The sequence below is a fragment of the Camponotus vicinus genome, unplaced genomic scaffold (assembly GCF_025532165.1).
Source record: "Camponotus vicinus isolate PSW18456_S1 unplaced genomic scaffold, iyCamVici1.0 SCAF_4, whole genome shotgun sequence".
Classification (NCBI taxonomy): Eukaryota; Metazoa; Arthropoda; class Insecta; order Hymenoptera; family Formicidae; genus Camponotus; species Camponotus vicinus.
Window position 1 is genome coordinate 11,862,652 of NW_028141976.1, and position 19,176 is coordinate 11,881,827.

General features: G+C 30.0%; 1 protein-coding gene and 2 long non-coding RNA genes across 4 annotated transcripts; 1 reads left to right on the top strand and 2 right to left on the bottom strand.

The window, feature by feature from the left end:
* Nucleotides 1-280: 280 nt before the first annotated feature.
* On the bottom strand, nucleotides 281-2,907 carry LOC145970064 (uncharacterized). Its single transcript, XR_014438313.1, has 6 exons — nucleotides 2,698-2,907; nucleotides 2,270-2,590; nucleotides 1,934-2,081; nucleotides 1,668-1,858; nucleotides 1,390-1,596; nucleotides 281-1,292 (listed from the first exon to the last, which is right to left on the bottom strand). It is a non-coding gene; the product is annotated as an uncharacterized LOC145970064 (long non-coding RNA).
* A 7,132-nt stretch (nucleotides 2,908-10,039) lies between these two features.
* Nucleotides 10,040-12,413, top strand: LOC145970012 (large ribosomal subunit protein uL6-like). 2 transcript variants are annotated; one of them, XM_083096368.1, is made up of 4 exons: nucleotides 10,040-10,199; nucleotides 11,456-11,594; nucleotides 11,870-12,197; nucleotides 12,285-12,413. In XM_083096368.1, exons 2-4 carry the CDS (start codon nucleotides 11,457-11,459, stop codon nucleotides 12,386-12,388), a joined length of 570 nt encoding a protein of 189 aa, XP_082952494.1. In that variant the 5' UTR covers nucleotides 10,040-10,199; nucleotide 11,456; the 3' UTR covers nucleotides 12,389-12,413. The 2 variants fall into 2 exon arrangements, with proteins under 2 accessions (XP_082952494.1, XP_082952495.1); XM_083096369.1 differs by having other exon boundaries at nucleotides 10,055-10,262.
* Nucleotides 11,188-15,606, bottom strand: LOC145970013 (uncharacterized). The gene is made up of 6 exons (XR_014438294.1): nucleotides 15,397-15,606; nucleotides 14,969-15,289; nucleotides 14,633-14,780; nucleotides 14,367-14,557; nucleotides 14,089-14,295; nucleotides 11,188-13,991 (listed from the first exon to the last, which is right to left on the bottom strand). It is a non-coding gene; the product is annotated as an uncharacterized LOC145970013 (long non-coding RNA).
* Nucleotides 15,607-19,176: the final 3,570 nt, after the last annotated feature.

A 19,176-nucleotide genomic window follows, 5' to 3' on the forward strand; every position in this document is an offset into this window, starting at 1 on the left:
ACTGTTTCATTTTGTACTCAAAAACAAAACATTTGCAATACAAAACTGATGTTATCTTCAACATACTTTAAGATGTGACTTTACTTCATCTTGCCTGAACATGCATTAGCATACTTTAGAGATGCAATATTCTCTTCAACAACAATTTTATATATTCCATAAAAATGTAAAATTATGTATTATTATATATATTATAAAATTTCAATGCGCAATAGAAATTTGTTATAAAAATCGTATATCTTGGCGATTTTTATATAATTGCAAAAATGGGATCGTGAATATGAAATTCGTATACATAATATGTATATATATATATATACATATATATATATATATATATATGTATGTATATATGTATGTATATATATATATATGAATACCTTGATGAATGAAAACCTTGATTAATATTGCGAGATCGTAAAAATCTCGCCCGTGGCTGTTACTAAAATGCGCATTACTTTTACTAAAATACGCATTTTATTCAAATTTTTATTTCTACATTTCTGCGATTTGAATGAAAAAACATCTGTCATACACACACACACATATATATATATATATATATGTGTGTATATATATATATGTATATGTATATATATGTATGTATTACAAATGTTTTTTTATTCAAATCGCAGAAACGAATAAAAATTCGAAGAAAGGAATAAAAGCATAACTCTAAAATACGTGTTTTACAATTAGTTAAAGTAATATAACAGCTGCGGAGTTTCTATGACCTCGCAATATCAATCGAGGCTTCCATTTTTCTGTTCATTAGCTACTGATTACGCATGCAACGTAACAATATTTTTGAAAAATTACCTGATATAAATGATATACGTCAACTTATACGTCACATAGCAAAATAAACCAAGATCAAATGAAGCTAAAGTAGAACGGAAAGAGTAAACTAAATTATGTTATAATATATATATGTAACACAAGAACAATAGTCCGGAAAACATTAAAGTGGAAAAAAAGAGATAATATAGTGTACTGCTAGAACACATGTGTTCTTACGAGCAAATTCCAAGATATAATATCTCGTCGAAAATTTGAAAAAAAATGACAATTACTTGCCAAGTACGGGATTTCGATAAATCTGCAACGCCAACTTTTTATTATGCCATACTTATATATTGAATTTTTAAACATTGTCGGCACAAGATATCTTTTTGTGTTAGAAGCGTGAAATATGTGTTGTCCTGTATCCTTTTCATCAAAAATGTGTAGCCATCTGGGTTTAAAGTAGACAGTATTTACCAACACAAATTTTGTACTGTTGTCGATATGTTCTGTTCAAAATATTTAATTATTGAAAATGTTTTGTATAATTCTTTATTATTATTTTATACACATAATTGTTAGTCAAATATATCTGATACAATATACCTGGAAAAATTACGTCGGATATATCATATCATTTGTTATTAATTCAATGATTGAGTTAATAAATTTAACAGTATCATATCCAAAATCTGTATTTAAAACCAAAGATATAAAATGATTCATGTACATCGTTAAAAAGTCATCCACAAAATAACTATCTTCGTGAACATACACCGTGTGTGTTATCTGCAACGCATTGTTTTTAATACCCTAAAACACATTTAAATGTATCATTTTCTAAAAAAATCATGTATCATTCAGCTTTTTTGCGTGTTTTTCACCTTGCATTTAATAAATTTATTAAAGCTTTCAATTTGTCGTTAAAAGATATTTTATCATCGAAGCGAAGAACAGATTTTAATTCATTCAGTGTGGATCCTTCAGCATCATTAGAAAGTAAGGATAACATTATATATACGTTTAAAGGAGAAATTACTATATTCATCTCGGTACTTGAATAAGATAATAGACTCTATGATATAAAACATAAATTGGAAATTAGAAAACTTAAAGTTTATAAGATATCTCAAATGCACTAATTACGTACCTTGTACAATGGACTTGCAAAATTGTTACACGCTACTAATATACTTTGAAAATTATTTGGATCTTTATTCGCTAACACATTTTCACGTTTATTGCTATGTTTGTTTCAAAGGCATTTCAAAGGCTATTGACGATAATCGCAAACAACTCTGTAATACATTTGACAAAATTAAAAGAGAGCTACTGTATTTCAAATAATACTTTATTACATTAAATATAGCTAATAGTTTACATTAAATGTAGAGATATATATAAATATATATATATATATATATATACACATATTATATAAAACTATATTAGAGAAAACATTTTTTAAATATTGACGTAATCATACCTATCCATAAAAACATTATGACAATTGTGATTCTATGATATATGTGTGAAATATATTTCGAGTAAAATGAAGGAAGAATTATTAAACTTAATAAATTATTTATATATGCGTATTAGATATAGTAGCTTTCTAGTTCTTTTTCTCTTGTTTGTCAAGTTAAAAATCAACTGTCATTTTAAATGATTAGCGCTATAATACTTATTGTTAGAAAAAGTTGAAGAACTCAAAAATTCGAAATTTGCATATATATTATTCAATTTTAATCGAAAATTCTCTCTTTACTTCACATAATTTAAATGCTAACTGCTTGATCCCTCATGCCTATTAACAAAAAAAAACTGTCAAAAATATTATGGAAAGAAAACATGTTGTTTTCGCACAAAATTCAAGTGAATTTTACGTGATTTTACAGATGATCTTGAATTTACTTTAACAATGTCTCCAACGGTTTACAACTTTTGGAAAAAATTTTCATATATGCAGATTTCCTCTTGCGATATTTTGGAACAGTTACAAAATGGAACAGTAACACACTATTGATGATAGCACACTGTGTTGTTTTAACTTTATTACACTGTTATTATGTGTCTCTGTATCTAGCAACTGTCGTCAGAAGTATCACATAAAGGACACTGGAATTATAAAGAAAAAGGAAAAAAATTGTATGATATAGTTTTTTTTACAATATTTTGTAACCTATCTTTAAATCGAATAGAGTTGTGGATAACCGTATGTTTATATTAAAACACAAATAATCTTTTCATGCGAAATTATGCGATTTATTAGTTTATAGTGATAGAAAATGTATATAATAAGAGATGCACTTGTAAAAATTTATTTCATATGCGGAATAGATTGTAACTAAAATATTGTAGAAACATTATTTTTATTAAAACAAATTTTGAAAAATAATATTAATTATAAAAACTAAGTAATATTTCGTACATTTTATTATACAAAACTATTATTTTATTATATAAAATAATGAAAACATGAAATAATAATATAAAGGAATTTGTCTTTTTTTATATGATTTTACATAATAATGTATTATAATTTACAAGCTATTATAATGAATATTATAATTTACAGACAATAATAATTTTTTTTATTTGTAAGAAAAAGATCGTATATATGTAGAACGTTATTTTTTAAGAAATGTATAAACAATATATGAAAAATATATGAGCAAAAAATCATAATATTTAATCAAATCTCTTTTGAACTATAAGATTATAGTTTATTGTTTATTATAAAGATGCCTATACATGATAGCATCAAGCGTCGAGCGTCTGCGCAGAAAACCATACCGGTACCATTGCGCAGATTCAAAACGAGTTCGAATCCAGCTACAAAATTAGTTGTATATTTTATTAATATTTATAATATATAATATATAATTTAATATATAATATATAATTTAATCAATTATAATATTTACCATTAGTAAGATAAGAAGTTTTAGACTGTGAATTAATGATGATCCAATCCTTAATGTAATCATGATTAAAATTTTATTTTCATATACTTGACATACAAACTTTACAAGTATCAAATTTGTAGCCTATGAAAACAATGTTACAAAATATTTCTAACGTGGAGATATATAATAAGAGATATATAAAATAGGACTGTGTATATTACAAAAAGTATGCAAGAAAAGTTCATGAAAATTAATTCTTTAATGTTTGATTAGGGTGCTGTCACATGGCAGTCGGAATTTCGGAAAACGGAATCTCGGAAAAGTACTAGAGTGGTGATCAACCAATCAGAATTATCTAATAAAGTTTGAATGTCGGTTTTTCGATAGCCTCGCTCCCCATAGAGCGATTTTTACGGAAAACGGAATGCTATTCTAACCTCAAATTGTTTTTCAATTCAGAAAATTTCTTTATTATTTTCTGTTATAATAAACAATACATACAAATGTCACTTTTTTATATATTTTTCTATTGTATTAATTATTTTTTTTGTCGGAAAACTATCAAAATAAATTTTTCTATTTTTACTCATTTCCGAAATGCTCCGAAATATTAGTCCATGGGGAGCCCAGCCACAAAAAAAACCGGACCGACAAACACGCAACTTTAACAAATATGCAGCTATGCATAACATAAGACCATATGGACCAATGAGCATCGAGTATTATGTTATGTAAGTCAATATGGCGACTTAATACTCGATGCTCATTGGTCCATATGGTCTTATGCTATGCATATGCAGCTATGCAATTTTGTGTGTGATGGCCTTTAAGGTGGAAGCACATAAAATTGCAGGAGCGCATTACCATAAGCATAAGAAAATTGATTGGTTCATTTTCTTATGCATATATTTGTGGACCAATCAATTTCCTTATGCTTATGGTTATGCGCTTATGCAATTTTATGTGCTTTCACCTTTACCAGTATCATTGCGCAGGATTCTGAATGGCTGCGTTCAGGAAAAGCTGCTTTGTAACTGTGTAAAATTCGTGAATCTGATTGGTGTATGCTCGTAGATTCAGCCAAAATTAAGAGCATACACCAATCAGGCTCACGAATTTTACACAGTTGCAAAGCAACTTTTCCTGCTGAACGCAGCCAATGAATTAGATTCCAGCTTCATATAATGAATAACAAACATGTAAGTAACACGAGATAGAAAGAATTAGATATTCTAATATATAATACTTATTAAAATTAATATTTATTAACATTATACATAATACTACTATTATTAGTAAATTAAATATGTTATAGAATATTACTACATCAATGCATCATGTTTAAAATCTAAGGGTGCAGTCCCACGTAGAAGAAAAAGCGGAACGGAAAAGAAGTATAGTGGGGGTAAGGGCCTGAGCAGAATGGCTGCCTTATAATTTTAAGACTATGTTTTATACTTTAAGTCTTTGTCTTAGGTAACGCACAATACTGTGTGTTATGTCTCGAGTCTTATGTATACGCGAACGTTTGTAAGAAATAAACGTTCGCGTATACATAAGACTCGAGACATCCCTGGCAAAAATGAGACGTTTGTTTGGCGTTTACATGAACGTTTGTGGAAGTTCGTCGAGAGTTTAAAAACGATTAGTAAAGAGTTTGTAGAACAAAAATTGCAACACTTTAGCGTTTAAAAGACGTTTGTACGTTATAGCGTAATCGTAAACGTTTGAAAAGTCTGAGTAAACTCTGTACACGAAGATGTATCAACGTTTACTGAACGTACTCTGAAAAATGTTACCTCAGCATTGCAAAACTTTCATATAACATTATATAAAGAGTTTGTAGAACAAAAATTGCAACACTGCAGCGTTTGATAAGCATTCAAAACCCAACAGCGTTATGTAAGTGCTCTTACAAAGTTTGAAAAGCATATAAACTCTCAGAAAACCCTCACTCAACGGTTGTTAACGCTTTATAAAGTTTCTTATTTTCGCCAGGGATAACACACAGTATTGTGCGTTACCTAAGACAAAGACTTAAAGCATAAAACATAGTCTTAAAATTATAAGGCAGCCATTCTGCTCAGGCCCTAACCAATCAGAACGTTTCTCCAAAAGATATATCTGTTCCGATTTTAAATAACCGGGTTCCCCATGTACCGGAAAAAGCGGAAATAAGTAAGAGTAAAAAATTATTTTTTATGAATTATAGTTAACAAAAATAATCAATTTTGTAAAAAAATATCTTTTTATAATAAATGGAAAATTCCAATGGAATATAATTTACGAAAAAACAAAGCTAATTCAGAATTATTGAAAAATTTTAGGTTAGAATTTTTTCCGGTTTTGCGTAAAATATATTCCATGGGGAACCCAGTCATATAAAAGCGGAATGGAATAAAGAACTTTATAATAATATAAATTTAACAAGAGAAATATATTATTTTAGTGTAATTTTGTTATGTTTTTTATATTTTGTGAAAATATAAAATTAAACTAAACTATTTATATGAAACAATGATAAAATTACATTTTATATTGTAACATTTTATTAATTTTATTGTAATATTTTATTCAGAATAATATATTTTCACCTCCCATACAGCACAGAGCATTGCAGCAATATTGCAGAAATATTACAATGTTGTTGCAACATTGCAGCAACATTGCAATATTGCCGCAATATTGCTGCAATGTTTTGTGCTGTATGGGCTAATTTAATGTTAAGGCCGGTATTCATAGTCCGTTCTTATATTTAAGATCGTCTTAAGAACCCATTCAACCAATCAATGACCGCATTGCAGCTATTTGATTGGTTGAATGGGTTCTTAAGACGATCTTAAATATAAGAACGGACTATGAATACCGGCCTAAGTGTAATAAATTGTTACAAAATTTAATATATATATCTGAAAATAAAACACACACACACACACACACATATTTATTATATTATAATAAAAAAATTTACCGAACATTATTATTTTATATAAAAATAAATTTATAAATTTTATTTATGAATAAGAAAGACTAGATATGCTAGGTATGTACATACATACGAGAACGCTAGGTATAATGTCTTTTGGAGAAACGTTCTGGGTGCCTATTACGGTTCTTGAAGCGAGGTGAAAATTACAAAAGTGAACAGATTTACTAGATTTCGACAAATGAAATTGTAGATACTCTAGTAAATTTCCTCACTTTTGTTATTTTCACTTCGTTTCAAAAACCGTAATAGGCCCCCTGATTGGTTACCCCCACTATACTTCTTTTCCGTTCCGCTTTTTCTTCTACGTGGGACTGCACCCTAAGCGCGCTTATGATTTCGGACCGGTCTTTGGGCCTGAGCAGAATGGCTGCCTTATAATTTTAAAGGTAAAAGCACATAAAACTGCATAGGCGCATAACCATAAGCATAAGGAAATTGATTGGTCCACAAATATATGCATAAGAAAATGAACCAATCAATTTTCTTATGCTTATGGTTATGTGCTCCTGCAATTTTATGTGCTTCCACCTTAAGACTATGTTTTATGCCTTAAGTCTTTGTCTTAGGTAACGCACAATACTGTGTGTTATGTCTCGAATATTATGTATACGCGAACGTTTATTTCTTACAAACGTTCGCGTATACATAAGACTCGGGACATAACACACAGTATTGTGCGTTACCTAAGGCCGGTATTCATAGTCCGTTCTTATATTTAAGATCGTCTTAAGAACCAATTCAACCAATCAATGACCGCATTGCAGCTATTTGATTGGTTGAATGGGTTCTTAAGACGATCTTAAATATAAGAACGGACTATGAATACCGGCCTAAGACAAAGACCTAAGGCATAAAACATAGTCTTAAAATCTTAAGGCAGCCATTCTGCTCAGGCCCTTTGACGCTGTTGGCATCATCAGCACCAGTGATGGTAGGCCGGGTGAGTTTTTCGCGCATGCGCAGTAGTAATCACAGGAAAGCAACGGTGAATCAGATAGCGGATTATGGGCGCCAAAGTTTTGGCGGGCAACAGCATCTGAGTCGGTGATTTTTGTATTTTTTTCTTTTTCAGCTTAATTAAATTTTTGATAATAATATATATGATAGTGTGCTGTTGGTCGCTCGTAAAAATTTTCTAAAAATTTTCCTTCAAAAATTTATTTAAGGGCGACCAGTGACACACTTTTTGCTTCTACTAGATACTTCGTTAATGCCGCGTTCGCGGCGCATGCGCGAAAAACTCACCCGGCCTAACGATCATATAGTTAGCAGACAAATTTGATATTCTCTATTATCTATTAAACCAATCGCTTGGGAATCGTTTGGACACATTTAGGAATAGATTCTCATAGTTTAGGAAATAATAGTTTATTTATAATTAATTAAAATAAATTGATCGTATAGTTAGCAGATATAAATATTTAAAAAAAAATTTCTTTTTTTAATTAACGTGAAATTATTTGGGAAATATGTCTGTAATGTTTTTAACGTTTGGGAAATAATTATTTCATCTGAAAATCGGTAAATATGTCGATGAAAGGAGCCCGCCTCGACCTCCGGGAAATTAGCCGGGCAACTTCGACTTTTTTAATTTTTTTTTTTTTTTAATCGTTTGTTGGTTAATTTCTTACGACAAGCATGGAGCTGACACACACACACACACACGGGTGGGTGCAAGGGGGGCCTTCGGCCCCCCTCCCGCACCCACCCCGTCCCCCACGCTTCGCGTGAAAAGTTGCAAAATGGAACCTCGCTTCGCGTGGAAAGTTGCACCCTACCGTAGGCACCCCTACTGGCGGGGTGGGTGCAACTTTCCACGCGAAGCAAGGTTTCACTTTGCAACTTTCCACGCGAAGCGAGGTTCCACTTTGCAACTTTTCACGCGAAGCGAGTGGGACGGGGCGGGCGCGGGAGGGGGGCCGGAGGCCCCCCTTGCACCCCCACGTGTGTGTGTGTGTGTGTGTGTGTGTCAGCTCCATGCTTGCGTAAGAAATTAACCAACAAACGATTAAAAAAAAAAATAAAATAAAAAAGTCGAAGTTGCCCGGCTAATTTCCCGGAGGTCGAGGCGAGCTCCTTTCATCGACATATTTACCGATTTTCAGATGAAATAATTATTTCCCAAACGTTAAAAACATTACAGACATATTTCCCAAATAATTTCACGTTAATTAAAAAAAAAAATTTTTTTTTGAATATTTATATCTGCTAACTATACGATCAATTTATTTTAATTAATTATAAATAAACTATTATTTCCTAAACTATGAGAATCTATTCCTAAATGTGTCCAAACGATTCCCAAGCGATTAGTTTAATAGATAATAGAGAATATCAAATTTGTCTGCTAACTATATGATCGTTAGGCCGGGTGACTTTTTCGCGCATGCGCCGCGAACGCGGCGTTAACGAAGTATCTAGTAGAAGCAAAAAGTGTGTCACTGGTCGCCCTTAAATAAATTTCTGAAGGAAAATTTTTAGAAAATTTTTACGAGCAACCAACAGCACACTATCATATATATTATTATCAAAAATTTAATTAAGCTGAAAAAGAAAAAGATACAAAAATCACCGACTCAGATGCTGTTGCCCGCCAAAACTTTGGCGCCCATAATCCGCTATCTGATTCACCGTTGCTTTCCTGTGATTACTACTGCGCATGCGCGAAAAACTCACCCGGCCTACCATCACTGGTGCTGATGGTGCCAACAGCGTCAAAGACCGGTCCGAAATCATAAGCGCGCTTAGGGTGCAGTCCCACGTAGAAGGAAAAGCGGAACGGAAAAGAAGTATAGTGGGGGTAACCAATCAGAACGTTTCTCCAAAAGACATTATACCTAGCGTTCTCGTATGTATGTACATACCTAGCATATCTAGTCTTTCTTATTCATAAATAAAATTTATAAATTTATATTTATATAAAATAATAATGTTCGGTAAATTTTTTTATTATAATATAATAAATATGTGTGTGTGTGTGTTTTATTTTCAGATATATATATTAAATTTTGTAACAATTTATTACACTTAGGCCGGTATTCATAGTCCGTTTTTATATTTAAGATCGTCTTAAGAACCCATTCAACCAATCAAATAGCTGCAATGCGGTCATTGATTGGTTGAATGGGTTCTTAAAGCGTCGTCTACAATGGCCGCAGCATAAGGTTGTAAGGCCGTAGTCGTAAGAAATTGACCAATCCCAGTTGAAGTTCAGGAGAATAATCAACTGTGATTGGTCAATTTCTTACGACTACGGCCTTACAACCTTATGCTACGGCCATTGTAGACGACGCTTAAGACGATCTTAAATATAAGAACGGACTATGAATACCGGCCTAGGTGCACGTTTTTAAGGTCCACAGAGGGCGTATCGCTTTCAGGGATCACTTAAAAGCGGGCCGTGAGCCGTAACACCTCTCATTCTTCTCTCTGCTTCGCATCTTCATCGGATTTTTGCTCTGCCTCGATCTTTTTAAGTCTCTTTCCATCTTTTCCGGTTATCGTGCGGCGTGTTTCAGGTAAAGAAATTTCCGTCCTTAGGAATATCCTAAAAAATCAGCGACGATCCGTCGATTTGTCGGGTATGAAATTTGTTTTCACATGTTCCTGACATTTATCATTCTTCCCACATTTGCCGTGATGTAATATTTTTCTGCGACACGCGGAACGTTTTGCGACAACGAGCCATAAAACCCTTGCCATAGCAGTCAACAATTTGCTTACGTACTATTGAAAAAAAAATCGCTGTGCACGAGTTTTATTGAGTGATTTTTATGAGAAATTTAATTTTTTAATTATGCAATTTTATGATATCGATCCATCTTGATTCATGTAAACAACTGCTGTAAGCATTGACCTGTCATAACCTACAAAATTCTTATCGAAACTCAAATATGTTGTGTGTATTATAATGAATGTGCGATATTACATTTGAATATTTTTATTACTTTTGGATACTATTTTATATAAAGTAAAAAAAGAAGAATCTTGAACACTATTATATTAGTTATCACACCTTCCTTCATCCCTTCACTCGTGTCACACATTATGCTGCATGTTAAAATTTTATATCTTTATTTCCAGTATGTGTATCTTACTAAAATCAAGGAAAAACGTATTGAGACTATTATATTCTAAGATGTTAAAAATTGAGTTTCACGTGAAAATTACATAACTTTCTGGCAAAAACTAGACAGGAATTAAATATTTAGATGGGGAATCTTTCTCTTCGTATTTTACAATGAAAGATATTGGATTAAGCAGTTTTGCTTAGACAAAAGATAATAATCTATATGATTAATTTTTAATTAATTTTTAATTACATTTTAGAATAGAACAATAAATCACTCCACTCTAGCATATATATTACTAGTAGTAAAGTACCAAATTTTAACTACAGTATAATATGATAGATGAAGGGTCCTAATATGAGAAATTTGAGCTCTAACTTGGTGAATTTTGTTATGACATTTACACACACGTGGTACTTGACACAAAATAAAGATAGAGAATCGTATGGAGATTTTAATCTCATTTATATCGTATAAAGCTACATACAAAATATATTTCTATGTCATTTTTGTCTAATTATATTTACAATTTTCTTTTGCTAATATAAATAATATAATTAACACTTTCAAAGTTTAACAAATAATGACTGCACAACAATTGTAGATTTTATTATATTGTATCATAGCTATAATTATTATGATAATTAGTTATATTTTATTGCATAATTATATAAAATGTTTAAGTAAATTTCTTGGCATTGCAGAATGAAGCAAATTGTGACTAATCAGACAGTTAAAATCCCAGAGGGATTGACTGTCACAGTAAAATCTCGTCTAGTGACTGTAAAAGGACCAAGGGGTGTTTTGAAATGGTCTTTTAAACATCTTGCACTCGATATTCGGGTAAGAAAATAATTTTTTTTATATATACATATTATTATAAAATATTATTTGTGAGAGTATATCACATCTCTTGTATAAGATCTCTTATTAAGAATAAAATTTGATTAATTGCAATGTTGAAGATATATTGTGAAGATAATCAGCAGGATTCCCCTTCATTTTTCATAAATGATAAATCCTCTGAAATTTTTGTGATTGACATCAAAATATTTAACATCCACATCACATCCACATAACATGCTTTATGAATGTATATTTTTTGTTATGTATTCTAGATGATAAGTACCAGACTACTTAAAGTTGATAAATGGTTCGGTACGAAAAAAGAATTAGCTGCTGTTCGTACCGTATGTTCTCATATTGAGAACATGCTTAAGGGAGTCACAAAAGGCTACCAATACAAAATGCGAGCTGTGTACGCTCATTTCCCCATCAACTGTGTGACTACGGAGAACAACACAGTTATAGAAATTCGTAATTTTTTGGGTGAGAAGTACATAAGGCGTGTTAAAATGGCACCTGGTGTAACTGTTGCCAATTCTGGAAAACAGAAAGATGAGCTGATCATAGAAGGAAATTCCTTAGAAGATGTATCCCGTTCAGGTACCTTGAAATTATTTCTTTAAATAAATAAATGCAAAGAAATCAACTTGAAATATATTTCATGAGAATTGTTTGATTCTATTTCAGCTGCTCTCATTCAACAATCGACAACAGTAAAAAATAAGGATATAAGAAAGTTTTTGGATGGTTTGTATGTATCAGAAAAAACGACGGTTGTACCTGCTAGATGATGAATAAATTTCTTGTCTAATTATAGCTGAACAATGAATTTAATTAATGCATATTAAATCATTGATCACACTGACCTAACACCTAATAAATATATTTTTTTATTCCCATTGAGAGATGATAGCCTAACATTTTAATACAGTTATATACGCGGCAATAGAATCTAATTATAGCTGAACAATGAATTTAATTAATGCATATTAAATCATTGATCACACTGACCTAACTTTATTACATTACATGTATGTATGTACTTTATTACATACATTGATGATATTACATTACAAGGAATTACATTTTAATAATATGAACGGCACTGTTTCATTTTGTACTCAAAAACAAAACATTTGCAATACAAAACTGATGTTATCTTCAACATACTTTAAGATGTGACTTTACTTCATCTTGCCTGAACATGCATTAGCATACTTTAGAGATGCAATATTCTCTTCAACAACAATTTTATATATTCCATAAAAATGTAAAATTATGTATTATTATATATATTATAAAATTTCAATGCGCAATAGAAATTTGTTATAAAAATCGTATATCTTGGCGATTTTTATATAATTGCAAAAATGGGATCGTGAATATGAAATTCGTATACATAATATGTATATATATATATATACATATATATATATATATATATGTATGTATATATGTATGTATATATATATATATGAATACCTTGATGAATGAAAACCTTGATTAATATTGCGAGATCGTAAAAATCTCGCCCGTGGCTGTTACTAAAATGCGCATTACTTTTACTAAAATACGCATTTTATTCAAATTTTTATTTCTACATTTCTGCGATTTGAATGAAAAAACATCTGTCATACACACACACACATATATATATATATATATATGTGTGTATATATATATATGTATATGTATATATATGTATGTATTACAAATGTTTTTTTATTCAAATCGCAGAAACGAATAAAAATTCGAAGAAAGGAATAAAAGCATAACTCTAAAATACGTGTTTTACAATTAGTTAAAGTAATATAACAGCTGCGGAGTTTCTATGACCTCGCAATATCAATCGAGGCTTCCATTTTTCTGTTCATTAGCTACTGATTACGCATGCAACGTAACAATATTTTTGAAAAATTACCTGATATAAATGATATACGTCAACTTATACGTCACATAGCAAAATAAACCAAGATCAAATGAAGCTAAAGTAGAACGGAAAGAGTAAACTAAATTATGTTATAATATATATATGTAACACAAGAACAATAGTCCGGAAAACATTAAAGTGGAAAAAAAGAGATAATATAGTGTACTGCTAGAACACATGTGTTCTTACGAGCAAATTCCAAGATATAATATCTCGTCGAAAATTTGAAAAAAAATGACAATTACTTGCCAAGTACGGGATTTCGATAAATCTGCAACGCCAACTTTTTATTATGCCATACTTATATATTGAATTTTTAAACATTGTCGGCACAAGATATCTTTTTGTGTTAGAAGCGTGAAATATGTGTTGTCCTGTATCCTTTTCATCAAAAATGTGTAGCCATCTGGGTTTAAAGTAGACAGTATTTACCAACACAAATTTTGTACTGTTGTCGATATGTTCTGTTCAAAATATTTAATTATTGAAAATGTTTTGTATAATTCTTTATTATTATTTTATACACATAATTGTTAGTCAAATATATCTGATACAATATACCTGGAAAAATTACGTCGGATATATCATATCATTTGTTATTAATTCAATGATTGAGTTAATAAATTTAACAGTATCATATCCAAAATCTGTATTTAAAACCAAAGATATAAAATGATTCATGTACATCGTTAAAAAGTCATCCACAAAATAACTATCTTCGTGAACATACACCGTGTGTGTTATCTGCAACGCATTGTTTTTAATACCCTAAAACACATTTAAATGTATCATTTTCTAAAAAAATCATGTATCATTCAGCTTTTTTGCGTGTTTTTCACCTTGCATTTAATAAATTTATTAAAGCTTTCAATTTGTCGTTAAAAGATATTTTATCATCGAAGCGAAGAACAGATTTTAATTCATTCAGTGTGGATCCTTCAGCATCATTAGAAAGTAAGGATAACATTATATATACGTTTAAAGGAGAAATTACTATATTCATCTCGGTACTTGAATAAGATAATAGACTCTATGATATAAAACATAAATTGGAAATTAGAAAACTTAAAGTTTATAAGATATCTCAAATGCACTAATTACGTACCTTGTACAATGGACTTGCAAAATTGTTACACGCTACTAATATACTTTGAAAATTATTTGGATCTTTATTCGCTAACACATTTTCACGTTTATTGCTATGTTTGTTTCAAAGGCATTTCAAAGGCTATTGACGATAATCGCAAACAACTCTGTAATACATTTGACAAAATTAAAAGAGAGCTACTGTATTTCAAATAATACTTTATTACATTAAATATAGCTAATAGTTTACATTAAATGTAGAGATATATATAAATATATATATATATATATATATACACATATTATATAAAACTATATTAGAGAAAACATTTTTTAAATATTGACGTAATCATACCTATCCATAAAAACATTATGACAATTGTGATTCTATGATATATGTGTGAAATATATTTCGAGTAAAATGAAGGAAGAATTATTAAACTTAATAAATTATTTATATATGCGTATTAGATATAGTAGCTTTCTAGTTCTTTTTCTCTTGTTTGTCAAGTTAAAAATCAACTGTCATTTTAAATGATTAGCGCTATAATACTTATTGTTAGAAAAAGTTGAAGAACTCAAAAATTCGAAATTTGCATATATATTATTCAATTTTAATCGAAAATTCTCTCTTTACTTCACATAATTTAAATGCTAACTGCTTGATCCCTCATGCCTATTAACAAAAAAAAACTGTCAAAAATATTATGGAAAGAAAACATGTTGTTTTCGCACAAAATTCAAGTGAATTTTACGTGATTTTACAGATGATCTTGAATTTACTTTAACAATGTCTCCAACGGTTTACAACTTTTGGAAAAAATTTTCATATATGCAGATTTCCTCTTGCGATATTTTGGAACAGTTACAAAATGGAACAGTAACACACTATTGATGATAGCACACTGTGTTGTTTTAACTTTATTACACTGTTATTATGTGTCTCTGTATCTAGCAACTGTCGTCAGAAGTATCACATAAAGGACACTGGAATTATAAAGAAAAAGGAAAAAAATTGTATGATATAGTTTTTTTTACAATATTTTGTAACCTATCTTTAAATCGAATAGAGTTGTGGATAACCGTATGTTTATATTAAAACACAAATAATCTTTTCATGCGAAATTATGCGATTTATTAGTTTATAGTGATAGAAAATGTATATAATAAGAGATGCACTTGTAAAAATTTATTTCATATGCGGAATAGATTGTAACTAAAATATTGTAGAAACATTATTTTTATTAAAACAAATTTTGAAAAATAATATTAATTATAAAAACTAAGTAATATTTCGTACATTTTATTATACAAAACTATTATTTTATTATATAAAATAATGAAAACATGAAATAATAATATAAAGGAATTTGTCTTTTTTTATATGATTTTACATAATAATGTATTATAATTTACAAGCTATTATAATGAATATTATAATTTACAGACAATAATAATTTTTTTTATTTGTAAGAAAAAGATCGTATATATGTAGAACGTTATTTTTTAAGAAATGTATAAACAATATATGAAAAATATATGAGCAAAAAATCATAATATTTAATCAAATCTCTTTTGAACTATAAGATTATAGTTTATTGTTTATTATAAAGATGCCTATACATGATAGCATCAAGCGTCGAGCGTCTGCGCAGAAAACCATACCGGTACCATTGCGCAGATTCAAAACGAGTTCGAATCCAGCTACAAAATTAGTTGTATATTTTATTAATATTTATAATATATAATATATAATTTAATATATAATATATAATTTAATCAATTATAATATTTACCATTAGTAAGATAAGAAGTTTTAGACTGTGAATTAATGATGATCCAATCCTTAATGTAATCATGATTAAAATTTTATTTTCATATACTTGACATACAAACTTTACAAGTATCAAATTTGTAGCCTATGAAAACAATGTTACAAAATATTTCTAACGTGGAGATATATAATAAGAGATATATAAAATAGGACTGTGTATATTACAAAAAGTATGCAAGAAAAGTTCATGAAAATTAATTCTTTAATGTTTGATTAGGGTGCTGTCACATGGCAGTCGGAATTTCGGAAAACGGAATCTCGGAAAAGTACTAGAGTGGTGATCAACCAATCAGAATTATCTAATAAAGTTTGAATGTCGGTTTTTCGATAGCCTCGCTCCCCATAGAGCGATTTTTACGGAAAACGGAATGCTATTCTAACCTCAAATTGTTTTTCAATTCAGAAAATTTCTTTATTATTTTCTGTTATAATAAACAATACATACAAATGTCACTTTTTTATATATTTTTCTATTGTATTAATTATTTTTTTTGTCGGAAAACTATCAAAATAAATTTTTCTATTTTTACTCATTTCCGAAATGCTCCGAAATATTAGTCCATGGGGAGCCCAGCCACAAAAAAAACCGGACCGACAAACACGCAACTTTAACAAATATGCAGCTATGCATAACATAAGACCATATGGACCAATGAGCATCGAGTATTATGTTATGTAAGTCAATATGGCGACTTAATACTCGATGCTCATTGGTCCATATGGTCTTATGCTATGCATATGCAGCTATGCAATTTTGTGTGTGATGGCCTTTAAGGTGGAAGCACATAAAATTGCAGGAGCGCATTACCATAAGCATAAGAAAATTGATTGGTTCATTTTCTTATGCATATATTTGTGGACCAATCAATTTCCTTATGCTTATGGTTATGCGCTTATGCAATTTTATGTGCTTTCACCTTTACCAGTATCATTGCGCAGGATTCTGAATGGCTGCGTTCAGGAAAAGCTGCTTTGTAACTGTGTAAAATTCGTGAATCTGATTGGTGTATGCTCGTAGATTCAGCCAAAATTAAGAGCATACACCAATCAGGCTCACGAATTTTACACAGTTGCAAAGCAACTTTTCCTGCTGAACGCAGCCAATGAATTAGATTCCAGCTTCATATAATGAATAACAAACATGTAAGTAACACGAGATAGAAAGAATTAGATATTCTAATATATAATACTTATTAAAATTAATATTTATTAACATTATACATAATACTACTATTATTAGTAAATTAAATATGTTATAGAATATTACTACATCAATGCATCATGTTTAAAATCTAAGGGTGCAGTCCCACGTAGAAGAAAAAGCGGAACGGAAAAGAAGTATAGTGGGGGTAAGGGCCTGAGCAGAATGGCTGCCTTATAATTTTAAGACTATGTTTTATACTTTAAGTCTTTGTCTTAGGTAACGCACAATACTGTGTGTTATGTCTCGAGTCTTATGTATACGCGAACGTTTGTAAGAAATAAACGTTCGCGTATACATAAGACTCGAGACATCCCTGGCAAAAATGAGACGTTTGTTTGGCGTTTACATGAACGTTTGTGGAAGTTCGTCGAGAGTTTAAAAACGATTAGTAAAGAGTTTGTAGAACAAAAATTGCAACACTTTAGCGTTTAAAAGACGTTTGTACGTTATAGCGTAATCGTAAACGTTTGAAAAGTCTGAGTAAACTCTGTACACGAAGATGTATCAACGTTTACTGAACGTACTCTGAAAAATGTTACCTCAGCATTGCAAAACTTTCATATAACATTATATAAAGAGTTTGTAGAACAAAAATTGCAACACTGCAGCGTTTGATAAGCATTCAAAACCCAACAGCGTTATGTAAGTGCTCTTACAAAGTTTGAAAAGCATATAAACTCTCAGAAAACCCTCACTCAACGGTTGTTAACGCTTTATAAAGTTTCTTATTTTCGCCAGGGATAACACACAGTATTGTGCGTTACCTAAGACAAAGACTTAAAGCATAAAACATAGTCTTAAAATTATAAGGCAGCCATTCTGCTCAGGCCCTAACCAATCAGAACGTTTCTCCAAAAGATATATCTGTTCCGATTTTAAATAACCGGGTTCCCCATGTACCGGAAAAAGCGGAAATAAGTAAGAGTAAAAAATTATTTTTTATGAATTATAGTTAACAAAAATAATCAATTTTGTAAAAAAATATCTTTTTATAATAAATGGAAAATTCCAATGGAATATAATTTACGAAAAAACAAAGCTAATTCAGAATTATTGAAAAATTTTAGGTTAGAATTTTTTCCGGTTTTGCGTAAAATATATTCCATGGGGAACCCAGTCATATAAAAGCGGAATGGAATAAAGAACTTTATAATAATATAAATTTAACAAGAGAAATATATTATTTTAGTGTAATTTTGTTATGTTTTTTATATTTTGTGAAAATATAAAATTAAACTAAACTATTTATATGAAACAATGATAAAATTACATTTTATATTGTAACATTTTATTAATTTTATTGTAATATTTTATTCAGAATAATATATTTTCACCTCCCATACAGCACAGAGCATTGCAGCAATATTGCAGAAATATTACAATGTTGTTGCAACATTGCAGCAACATTGCAATATTGCCGCAATATTGCTGCAATGTTTTGTGCTGTATGGGCTAATTTAATGTTAAGGCCGGTATTCATAGTCCGTTCTTATATTTAAGATCGTCTTAAGAACCCATTCAACCA

What these genes read in the sequence shown, in the direction of transcription:
- LOC145970012 (XM_083096368.1), top strand. Translation starts at nt 11,457, where the DNA reads ATGAAGCAAATTGTGACTAATCAGACAGTTAAAATCCCAGAGGGATTG. An exon ending in ATCTTGCACTCGATATTCGG is followed by an intron (nt 11,595 to 11,869) that starts GTAAGAAAATAA and finishes TATGTATTCTAG; the next exon opens with ATGATAAGTACCAGACTACT. An exon ending in AGAAGATGTATCCCGTTCAG is followed by an intron (nt 12,198 to 12,284) that starts GTACCTTGAAAT and finishes ATTCTATTTCAG; the next exon opens with CTGCTCTCATTCAACAATCG.